General features: G+C 31.4%; 1 protein-coding gene across 2 annotated transcripts in view; it reads right to left on the reverse strand.

Moving 5' to 3' along the window:
* Positions 1 to 147: 147 nt before the first annotated feature.
* Positions 148 to 12,859, reverse strand: part of LOC105152248 (DDB1- and CUL4-associated factor 11) — a 40,034-nt gene continuing 27,322 nt past the window's right edge. Inside the window, exons 2-10 of one of the 2 annotated variants that reach the window (XM_011066416.2) lie at positions 5,436 to 5,523; positions 5,071 to 5,326; positions 4,154 to 4,300; positions 3,892 to 4,067; positions 3,727 to 3,819; positions 3,165 to 3,411; positions 2,840 to 2,992; positions 2,645 to 2,751; positions 148 to 2,176 (exon numbers count right to left, since the gene is read on the reverse strand). In XM_011066416.2, the coding sequence (XP_011064718.1) occupies positions 2,054 to 2,176; positions 2,645 to 2,751; positions 2,840 to 2,992; positions 3,165 to 3,411; positions 3,727 to 3,819; positions 3,892 to 4,067; positions 4,154 to 4,300; positions 5,071 to 5,326; positions 5,436 to 5,523 (1,390 nt within the window). In that variant the 3' untranslated portion in view covers positions 148 to 2,053. The remainder of the gene's footprint in view (positions 2,177 to 2,644; positions 2,752 to 2,839; positions 2,993 to 3,164; positions 3,412 to 3,726; positions 3,820 to 3,891; positions 4,068 to 4,153; positions 4,301 to 5,070; positions 5,327 to 5,435; positions 5,524 to 12,859) is intronic. The other variant, XM_087415761.1, reaches the window with a different exon arrangement.

Raw genomic sequence — 12,859 nt, forward strand, 5'->3', positions numbered from 1 at the left:
TAATTTTTTAAGAAATACTTTTTTTACTTTTTTGAAAGAGAGATAAACTTGGAAAGAAAAATATCTTGTAATTTTATGATTTTTTTTTTAATTGTAAAAGAAGAAATTTGGATGGTAAGATTTTTGTGCTGAAAGGATTAAACTCAATAATATTAAAACCATGTCATGTGGCATTTTATTAAACCAACAATATGTTACAATTTTCTTCGCGAGATAAAAAATAATATAGAAGTAAAATTCATTACGAATAGAAACTGCAAAAAGGATTTTCATATATATGAAATATTTCTTCTATATTTAAAATTATTTTACTTTTTACTAAATTATTGATTTTTTTTTAGTACTTCTTTAATATCTTTTTTCAAATTTAATATATCATTTTTTATAAATTTTGTTACATGTATTATTGTTTGACGTTTATGTATGTTTTTGTCATTATAAAAAGTTGAAGTAAAAAAAAAGCTGATTCCTTGAACTGATACTTTACATCTCAAATTATAATGCTTTTATGATCATGTTTTATATCATAGGAATTATTATTATTCCTATTTACATCTTGAGTATATAGAGTTTTCAATGTGTCCTATATCTGTACCTATATCTAATTTAGAATCATGAATCGCCCGATTTTTCGTTTATCATTAAGTAACATTATCATTAATTATTTAAGTAAATCATGAACAATAACTTTAATTGTTCTTATTTGTTATTGATCACATCATTCGTAACTTATGCTCATCCCCGTTTATTATTAATTAATTAATGAGATCTGTGAAGGAAAAGTGAGATTTCCTCGCCACGCAATCATTTAAACAATTTTTTACTGTTTATTGAAACGTTCATTCGAGTTTACATTTAAAGTGTTAATTCAAATAAAAATGACGTTCTTTTGATGTCGCGTTGTGAAAATATTCTCGTATGGTGAGAAAATTCTTTCTAAGTGTGTCTACAGAATCTTAAGGTAAGTATCACTTCGTATCACAGAATGAGATTGCTTTGCGACCGTAAAGATACCATTCTGTATTAAAAAAATAACACAAAATTGTTTTATTTTAAAATTTTGATTGTGCGAAAGATTCGTCGCGTTTAGTATAAATGATATAAATGGCGCCGAATTTCTTTTTATGTTTGCAAGAGATATTGTAATATTATAATCACAAAGGAATCTCCCTTTACATATAAATGGAACATCTTCCGACTTTGATAATTATACATGTGCATCATTAACAAATATTCTCTCGATTACATAGTATAATTTTTCTATACAGTTAGAAATGGGGCGATCCAAATTCGCAAATTGCAAATATTTTCAAAAAAGATCATGTTGAATCATAATTATTTAATTTCTCTTATCGGCTATTTACTAAAGTTTCTTATATTGATATTTAATTTCAATTTAATTCTAATTCAATTCGAAAGCGTCCAAATGATATAAAAATGTAAATCTGAGAAAATACAGTTTTTTTTCCTTTCCCACAAGATTGATGTTATATATACATATATTAAGGGAATAGATGCAAAGCTCATCAAAATCGAGAAGAGGAGATATTTTAAGGTAACTTTCCTTGTAAAAATAAGAATCAATCGCAATCAATGAAAGTTACATTTAATAAGAGATAAGATATGACTTATCAAAGATTCCATAAAATCTAGACGGCTAAATCTAGATTGTTCGCGACATAAAATGCTTACAACGTGAAGAAGAAAGGAGGAAGAGCTCTCTGTGTCGCATAAATGGATTATTTGTGTCAAATCAATTTGAAATAGATCGAATGGTAATTCTCACTCTGTGTCAATGCGAAGAAAACAATCGCAGCCAGAATTCCGCGAAATATGCGAGCATGGACAGAGACAAATAGAAAAATCGCGTTCATCAATCAGTCTTGTATAATGTCTATTTGCGTTCCTAAGAGAGAATCGCGTCAAAAATGGACATCTAGAGAAGATCATTTTCGATAGCGTTTTCTTCATTCTCCTTTCTTTCTAAGCAATCGTGAACATTAGATTTGCTTAAAAAAAAAAAAAGAAAAAGAAAACTGAAAAATAGAAAATCTCATATCAAAACATGCGCCCTTCTTCTTGCAGCTATTCTCTCACTCCGTCGTAGCAAAGGTGGCTCATATTCATTCGCATTGTAGTCTTCACAATATTTCCATTTGCATATTTTACCATCCCACTGCAAGCATAAAACATAATTTTATATTTATGCGTATCTTATCATAATGATACATGTAATTTTACTTGAATCATTAATTGAAAGAATATAACTTCAATTTGTTCTATATACACATAAGAAACAAAAGTTTTACACAAACAAAAATCTTTATGAAACAATTTTATTGACAATTTATAAGCAAAATATTTTTCACGATTTTTTAAGTCTCTTTTTTAAAAAATCATATAATCCAAATTATTTCTTCCTTTTGTCATAAATATGAACTTCGAAATAACGGCTGCGTCTCGTTTCACGTATAATGCGAATGATGCATCATTTATCCTTGTTCACTGAATATTAAACAAGGATAAATGATATATTATGCACATCATGCGTGAAACGGACTGCACCCAACGCTCTTCACAGTTGCGGCTTTTTTTTGTTTAAAATGTATGAGATACGTTTTTGTAGTAAAATAATTTTACTTACAGATGAGGTAATAAAGTTGTGATCAAAGGGATGCCAGCTGACATCACGCACGCAGCCTAAGTGACCTTTTGCCTTGTGTACTATCTTTCCAGTTAGAAGATCATATACTACAGAAAAAAAGAGGACATAAAATCAGGATCGTTCATTTATGATATCGCATATTGAGAGAAGCAGAATGTAACACTCAAAACTTACTAATGAGCCGTCCTGTTGAATCTCCCGTGTAAATGTATCTTTGACCAGTATTGTTCGGCGGCGAAAAACGACAACGTATCAAAGTCTTACGAACCGAATGACCATAATACGTCATGATACTAGTATCACCGTCTAAGAAACCTCGATCCCATACTGAAACAGAGAAATATCATATATACTCTGTAATTGTATATAACAATAGAGATCAATTGTCACCTTAGACATTTCGGATGTATCTGAATAATTTAGAAATAAAAACAAGTTGTCTTAAGGATTTTTCTTCCACTTCCTTTTCTTTTTTTTTTTAGCTTATAAAGATATTTACATCGTTGAGGTACAGGCTGCCATCGATAGTCCCAATCTTGACGCTCTATAAGCTGGCGAGCATTTTGCTGGGCTTTACAAGAAGAGAACACGCGCGTATCCCATAACTTGATGCATTGGTCTTTAGAATTGGTTATAAGATACCGTGTGTCGCCACGTGAATCGATGTATGTAATCCCGTCTCTATGACCAGCCAATACTCCAACTGGAGATGGATTAGATACGTTTACCAATCTCCTATCCCATACCTAAACCGACAGGAAGACATTGAAAATGTAATATAGAATGAAAATTTTTCTGAATAATCGCGTACATATCAGACCATTATCGATTCATTATAGCGCACATCGATTTCTTTCGTGACACATAGATATTCGACTTAAGGTCAAGTGATGTTAGAAATGAAGCATTCTATAAGTAAAAAAATAATTTAAAAATAAATCACTTAGTAAAATTTTTCCTTCTAATTGAACCAATTAAATGCTTCAAAGTATTTGTAACAACACTTTTCATAGCATCCTTATACATTCAAGAAAGTGGCGTCTCGGATAACTTAATTATACCTTGCATAATCCATCGTCACCACCACTATAGAAGATTTGTGAACTATTGTCTGCATAGCCAACACAGTTTACATCTTCTTCATGACCTATGAACTATAAAAATGAATGGACATCAATACAAGAAATGGCAATGCGCTTCTATCGTTGTATAATAATTTTACAAACTCGCTCGAATCGACGTTGGCAATATAGACTGTATATGTAGAGACATCGATCATTGGCGCCACCAAGAATTTCTTCGCCGTTGTTTGAAAAGGCTAAAGAAAAGACGCAAAATCGTCGTACACCTGGATGTAGAGGTAGTGTTTCTATCGAATCATCGGATATATGACATTGATATACTGAAAAGATAAAGGAATCCATATTGTATTACATCTTATATCTGCCAGCGTATAATTACACAAGATAAAAACATTATATCACTTACAACAATCCGCCCAGCTCGAATATGCAAAATGTTGTCCGTCCGGACTAAACGCTACATCCAGAACACTCCATCCAACATCATGCGCTAACATCTGATTGTACAAGGTAAAATTACCATTGTTCGTCCGATATATATACATCCATTTATCTGCAAAGATTCACAAACATTAGATGTGGACAGTCGAATTAAGTAAGCTTGTTCTTTTTAGCTAAATTCCTTGCACTGTTTATTCTTTTTCTTTTTTCCTCTAATGTGGAGAAAAAAAGAAGAAAGATAAACCATATGAGTTTAGCTGTAAACAGGACTATAATTATACGTGACAAGCTTGTACACAATAAAGAAGATTCTGGATGACGTATAGCTTGATATCAATATGAATGATTAGTAATCTATGGGTCATGAGTTCGATTTCGGTTCTCATTCCATATACATTTCATTAGGAGGTAAGAGATCAACTTTGATAGGAAGATTTATTTTGGTAGGAAAAGATTAAGGTTTCTTTATTTTGTAAACTCTTATGTCCATTTTATTCTTTATCTTTTTTTAGTTTTACAAATTAGAAAAAGATGAAGAGTTAGTTGAATTGTGATTAAATTTAATCAACATTAGTGGAAATAAACGTTAATGACAGCAATGATATCATTACATTGTCTTTGCGCAGGTTTTGTATATAGAAAGAAAGCTGCATAACAACTGTATTGTTATTGTCGTTAAAAGTTACGTAATAGGAGCTTAAATATTTAAAAAATTGGATTAAAAAGAATAAGAATTTTAAATATTTAAGGATGTTATTATATTATATAAGCAGAATTGGTGAAAATAGTTAAAAGTATAAGAACAGATATATTATACAATGTGGAAGAATTGGTTGAAAGCACCTTCGACACAATAAACAGAATAAACGTTGTAGAATATACCTTGAGTGGCAGTGACGAAGAACTCTCCATCCTTGGAATATAAACCACAGAATACTTTCGAACCGAAGTCATGTAAGGCCTCTGGCTTATTCGGCAAAAGATTATTGGCTATTCTACGTTTTTCTTTAACACTAAAACCATTTGGTTTGAGGGCCCTCTTCTGTATTATTGGTATTATAGACGTGTTCTTCTCGTCAGTGACCCCTGAGGCATTTTTGGTGACACTGATTATGTCGTTTTTCTGAAAAGCATCATACTGCAATGGCAAAAATGAAAACAAGATAAAAGACTCACATTTTTACCCTCGGCAAGTTTTATATAGACCATTACCGAGGAACGAGGTTTCATTCCACAGTTGAACTCACCTCTAATCTGGTTGTATCTGGAAACCTCGCTCGTGCGCGAATTCGTGCCAATTCATCCTCCGATTCATCAGATATATCTATAATGGAACTGCAACAACAAAAGAGACAGTACTGAGGATATTTGTCGAGGATATTTCCACGATCGTATCGACTGATGCGTGAGGTTATGCGACGAGACGGTGAGTATACAAAGACGTTCCGTGCGAGTCGTTCCTTGTATTTTTTTGATTTTCAGAACGATTGTACGAAGATGACGATCACGAATAAGAAAATACTGGGCGAAAACGAACAGCGACGCGTTCTTAAGATTATTTCACAGCGAAAGACCACGAAAGACACTAAGACAGGCGGAAAAGGTTATGAAAATAGCGCGCGTTGCAATAATAGAGAAGAGTGGGGGTAATGACAGAGTAAAGGTCTGTTCAGCGGGATGTTATGACATGTACATAATTATTCGACTACTCATTTCAATGTAGATTAACTTTAATCTCGATTCAATTAAACTCTTCATCCCCCTTTTTAATTTTTAGAATCAGAAAAAGATGAAGAGTTATTTGAATTGAAATTAAACTACCTTTGTAAGATTAACTTTAATCTCGGAACTATCAATCTCGGAAGATACAATTTCACATGTTGCGAAATTAAATAAGTAATTGGAGCGACAGATCTACCTGTCGCTGTCATTCAAGCGGCTGAAATTTTATATTGTGAACCGATTAAACTGAATGGTTTCAATTACAAACGTCAAACGCTCAGGGTGATATTTCATTTGTGCATTTTTGTCGTACGACAAATTTTTCAAGCCTGTTGATTGGCTATAGGATAGAAAGAGGATCTCTCTGTTCTGCACACATTTGTCGTACGACAAAAATGCACGAATGAAATAGCATCCTCAAACGATATTGACGGTGCTGCCGCACCGTGTCAACCGTATTGACCAGCGTTACCGCGATATATTGGGTCATCTAAAAAGTATCCGCGGTTTTTGTCACTAGATGGTATTGATGGTCAACACCATCTAGTGACAAAAAATCGCGGATACTTTTTAGATGACCCAATATATGATCTAATTTATATTTATCTTTCCTTATTTATATTTCCTTTTGTTACCAGATAAAAGGATTTGGTACAGTTAGAATAATCGGTGTACATTAAGATTAAATTATTAAAGACTCAGTTTTGGTGTCCGTCTGGATATATCTATAATTAATATCAAAGTTTTTTCCCCTCCTTTTTTCTTTTTCTTTGCGATTAACGTTTTAGGTGTATTAAAAGTTATTCATTAATTAACACTGATTCGCTGAATGGTCAAAGAGTGGTTTTTGACTAAACCGATAGAATTTAAGTGTTGCGATATGGTGAATTTTTGTTTTAGTAAGTTACCTTCTATTATTTTAATAAGTCGTTTTTGTTTTTAACAAATTTAATAATTTTAATAATTTTAATACATTTTAGATTAAAATAAATAAAAAGGACTATGAGCCTAAAAACAATCAACATAAAATGACAAACTGTATAAATAGTTAAAAAAATAAAATAAAACATGTCATGAAATTAAAAACGTAAATTATAATTTGACAATCAGAAGATGAACAAAACAAACGTTTCGATCCTTGTTGGATCATTTTCAATGTGACAAATAAATTAATAATAGAAATGTAACGTAGATAAAATATAAGAAATTAAATAAAATTTGCATTCGGACGCAATATTAACTATAAAACTCGCTCCAAATTGAGAGGAAATCAAACAAACGATTATAGTTGACACAAATGTGCTCCTCCGAACAGTGTGTGTATAAGGACGAACATGTTTCTGTTAGCAAGTATAAATTATAATAATAAATTAACGACGGAAGTAAATAAAAATAATAAGAAAAGTACAAATCGAATCGCAAACAATAAAAAGAAAGATACAAAACAAGTCGCAAGTAATAAGTTAAAATTAAAAGAAAGAGGCAAAAATTATCTTTGATATTATAAGTACATAAGAAATAATAATGATAGAAAAAGAGTAAAATGCCGACATTCATTGTATATGTATAATGAGTTTAGAATAAATAAATTTATAATAAATACCTTATGTGTGCCAAAATGATGTGTTATCGATTAGGCAATGCGATGGGAATCAAAATCGATCATCTCTAGGAAGCTTAAGAGATAAAATACGATATATATAAAGACAGGAAGGTTGAAATGGAAAACTAAAAAGGAAGGGGAATATAAGAAGGAGAAAATAAAGTAGAAGGAAGAGAAAATAGGGAGAGAAGAGATGGATAGGAAAGGGAAAGCAGTTAAGAAGGAGAAAGATTGGATGATCTGTAAGTAAAGATTCGGTATCATTTTACCTATTAAGGCCCTGTTTCTGTCTTTTAATATGAATCATTTCAGATACCAATCTCTTATTATAAGAAGATTCGCAGTCCAAAATTCTCACATCATTCCATTTGAAATTGTGATCAAAATTGATTCTATGATCAGTTATGACAGTAGGAGAACCTGTATTCTTTTTAATGTCAGAGATATGTTCGTGTAATCTCGTGTTCAATTTTCTTTTTCTCTGACCAACATAACTCGCCTCACGATCATCACAGGAGATCTTGTAAAAACATTCTGATTGGATAGGAAATCAAGCTTATTTTTTCCTCTCTTTATGAAGCTTTTTAATGTGTTGGGACATTTTAGATTATTAGAGTTCGTTTTTATATTATAATTTCCATTAATAGGTGGAGGTGGCTCACTGAAATGAATTAGTTTGTAAAAAAAAAAATTTTTTTTATAATTACAATATCATATTGTCTCTGAGGATGGCTCAAAAATGAGCCGAAATAAGCCATATAAGCGGATTAATTATTAATAAAATTGTTTTGTCAATCGTTTATTGGTTGCACAAGAATTGTCGTGCTTGACTTCTATTGCCCTATTATATCCATTTTGAATCATTAAGGAGTCTTTAGGAATTAATTTATATTTAGTTAGAATAATCTTATAACTGCAGAAAATAACTGGAGAGAATTTTTTCTTAGAATTTATCCTGAAAATATGGTAGTTCTGGGACAACATTGTGTTTCGAAGAATTTTATATAAATTTCTCTCATTCATCAATAAAACTACAATAAAATATAAAATAAGTTTGATTAATTTTATTGAAGTGTATAGTAAAAATCTTTAAAGCATTATATTGTATCACAACTCTACCATGTTTTCAGGATGAATTTTAAAAGATAATTCTCTCCGTGTGCTAATAATTGTTTAATTTAGCGCGTCAATAGTTAATACCGCAAGTGATACATCAACGACACAAACAATGGTTGCATTCAGCAAAAAAAAAAGAACACAATTTTGCAATTGTAAAATTCTTGAATATGATTTGTTCATACATTTAGATCTAATGAGAAACTAAGAACAAGACCAACCATATTAAAGAATTTTACAACAGTAAAGCTGCTTTTTCTGCTGAACGCAGCCAATATGTAAAATCTGTCGCTCAAGTGTCAAATTCAATGCTTCTTTTTCATGTATAAATTTGTCACTCTAATAATTCTGCGACAAAAGCCATCACGTGATCTTTTTTGAGGTATAAGGGTGCTGTCCCACAACGCGTATTCGCATGTCGAAGGATCCGATCAATCACTGATATTAGGTGTAGTAAAAAGAAATCCATTATTTTTCCAATAGATGGCTTTAGTAATCTGTATTTTGCGAACGCGATTTTAATCTTACTATTAGTCTTAGAATTAGTCCTAATTTATGCTTGATTTATGCTTCGGTCTTAACCCTAAAATCTTAAAATTCAGCCAGTAGGGTTGCCAGTCTTAATTGGTCCTAACTGAAATCTATGTTGACTGAATTTTAGGATTTTAAGACCGAAGCACAAACCAGGCATTAATTTTCAAGAACTAAAGTTAAAAGATATGAACTTTCTTGAGACTAAGATTAAGATTACGGTTAAGACTGGGGAAGCATAAACGACTTTATGGCATTCTTTGTTGCCACTATTAAGACTATGATTAAAACTGAAGCATAAACCAGTGATTGATCGGATCCTTCGATACGCGAATAAGCGTTATGGCATCCTAATTATTCCGTTTTAACTAAATTCCTTGCATCGTTTATCCGCTTTTGTCGCTGAAGCGATTTGAGCGGTTCGTGAAAATGTACTTTAATTCTTTTCTCCAATTTTTTAGTGAAAAAAATAAACAGTAAGTTAAATCCAGATTAAAGTTAATTTTATATTAGTGGAAATCGACTGAGCCTAAATCAACCAATTAAGAAGCTGATGTAAAAGAAGCAACAATATGTTTCTTGCACCAGACATCTGACTGGTAAGTTTTTTGATGTGTACAAATACAAATTATCGCATTCAGCAAAATGTTCATTTTATGACTTTTGGAAATTTTCTTCGATAAGATAAAACTCTCTCAAGCAGAACTGTCTTAACTTAAGTCACGATAACGTCAAAATGACATTTAAATGAATTAGAAATGATTGAAAAATGACTTTTAATGATTATTTTGGAGTCATTTTGACATCATTTTGATATTATAATGACTTGTTGTTTTGCTTGGAATTCTTCTGAACGTGATCATTTGTTGTATTTAGGCGCGAAGAGATCGATTTTTTAAAATAAGCAAAATACAATCCAACTTCTATGACGATAAAAATTTATTGTTAAAACTTTCATAGGTAGAATTTTGTTAGTTTTTCATGCCAGTCCAGAATACAATATAAAAATACGCATTGAGTAGCGATTATGTAACTTTTTACTTAAAATGAAAACGTGAAAAGTGAAAATTAATTTTTATTATTGAAGATAGAGAAATTTTCCACTTTTTATCTTAAGGAAAACATTACATGATCACTATCCCAAAAATCCATATTGTAAAAAAATAGGACTCATTGTCAATAATAATAAATGATAAAAATTTCACATCGTCGACAGACGATTAATTACGTTACCAACATTACCAGTAAGTTTTATAAGAGTTTTTGATATATAAGCAATGTACTTGGCAGCTTGATATTGATGCTATTAATATTTGTAACTTTCTTCAATTTCTGTGCATTACAATTAAACGCTTGTAATATGACACCTACGCAATCTCAGTATACAATTTCGTGATTTCGTGCAATATAACGTACTTTCCTCTTTCCTTTGGTCAACAGTAATTTTGTAAATCGCTCTTTGCGAGCTCCGTTATATTATAATTATTATAATTGATATTTCGTAGAAGTGCGACCTTCCAGATTTCTCTGGGAATTAATTAACTTTTGTCCGATTATGCAAACTGAGTCTTATATATTCATTACCACTTTCTTATAAAGAATAATATTGAAAGATAAACATCCACATTATTTTAGATATTCCGAAATTTAAAAGGTAAAGGTCGAGCAGAGAGAGAGAGAGAGAGAGAGAGAGAGAGAGAGGGAGAGAGGAGTTTACAGAGGGATTAGGATATTACAGGACGATATTAAAAGTTACGTATTAGAGGCGTACAATTCAGGCCAGACACGTGTGGCTATAATTTAAACTTCATCTGACGAAAGCCCGGAAGATCGTTAATTAATTCCGTGCCACGATTAGTTTCGTGGTCAGCTCGCGGTTAGATCAGTATTACAAGGATCTTGTACTTTTATTGATGTACATGATTAATTAGATCATACTCAATACTTCCGAAAGAAATAAAAGATTAACGCAATGATCTACACTAGCAAGCTAATGTTATTTCTCACCATTTTAATATTAAAATAACAGTAAAAATGTCACTTTAATGTTAAAACAAAAGATAAATAACGTCAGCTTGTTACTTAGGCTTGTTTCTGCTACGAAGACCCGTCTCTGTTTTTTAACTTTTATACAGGATAATAAAGTCGCTATATAGTGGCGTTGAAACAGTCTCATATTTTGAGACAAAGAACACATACACACACACACACACACACACACACACACACACTGAAATAATAAATTATACTGAATCTTACTCGAGGAAAAGCTATAAGATTTAAAAAATAGACTTTCCTTCTTTAAAGCTTACGCAAGCAGAAAAAATCATTATAATATGAAAATGCTGTCAAAATATCATTTTCGATTCATTTGAACGTCATTTTAACGTCATTTTGACGTTACCGTGATTTGTTGTTCTGCTTGGATTTGAAAATTGATTTCACAATTTTTTTTCTAAAGAAAATCCATTTCTCCTCTATTTTACATCGCTTTAATAACTATATTTAGATACAGAATACTAAAAAAAATATGGCACAGAGAGAGAGAGAGAGAGAGAGAGAGAGAGAGAGAGAGAGAGCACGTAAATTGATCAACGAAATCCTGACGTTTTTAATTCACGGTCGACTGCATGTTGCACTTTACGAGAAAAAAAATGAATACTGTCGCAATTACTTTTCTGCAACGAGGAAATACGCGTGGAAAACAATTTCACTACGGAAATAAAAGTGTTTGACCTGCAATGTGATATGTCACGTTGTTATCGCACACGTAGATACGAGATGAAGTAGCGATTTAATTGTTTATCCAGTAGAATAGAGATACAGGGACTGGAAAATTATTATCCCACGCGTTTATGGGATTAATAGATTAGATAATTGAACATTTACAGGTTCGATCCAGTGAGAGATTAAGCCCGTTATATTTAGATGAGCTTAGGTATTCGCGGCGAGCAAACATTTTTTTGTTCATCCAAACTAGTAATCTTATAACAAAGTCTGGTCACGCGATTTTGTTAAAATCCTACGAGAGAAAGATACACACAGCTGGTCTCTCTGTATATATATTATTTCACTTTAATAGCGTTTTCAACTGCAGTTTGTGTGAATCAACCTGGATTGGATTAATGACGTTGGTAGAGGAAAATCTACTATTGGTAGAGCATGAGTAAAGTGAACTAATAATAGAGCATACAACGCCATTAATCCAATACAGATTAATTTAAATCCCACTGTAGGAAATGTAACTTATATTGTCTTATTATAATTATATAAGATTATATAATATAAGTTAGAATGAGAGAGTATGAATGTATACACATATTGAAAGAACGATTTTGCTGAAATATCTAAAAATTTATCTAGATGCAGGTATAAATAAGGTTTTGTTAAAAACCGAAATAACCAAATAATAATTACATGAGATGAGTCGAAGCTAATTGCTAGAAAATCAAAACTTTTGCAATTGCTCATTACACTTTTAGCTTTTTACATAATTATTTCTGTAGGGAGATGGTACCAAGGAGAACAAGAAATTTGAAATAATGTCATATTGATCATGACCAAAAAAATGACACATATTCGATAATCGGTTAATACAATATGAAATTGACATTACTTTGACTTTCTTATTTCTTCTCCTTTCTTATTCTTTCCTCGAATATATATAACTTTTTCTCCCGTAGGATTTTGATCAAATCG

Source organism: Acromyrmex echinatior, chromosome 18, assembly GCF_024713525.1.
Source record: "Acromyrmex echinatior isolate Ae372 chromosome 18, ASM2471352v2, whole genome shotgun sequence".
Taxonomy (NCBI): Eukaryota; Metazoa; Arthropoda; class Insecta; order Hymenoptera; family Formicidae; genus Acromyrmex; species Acromyrmex echinatior.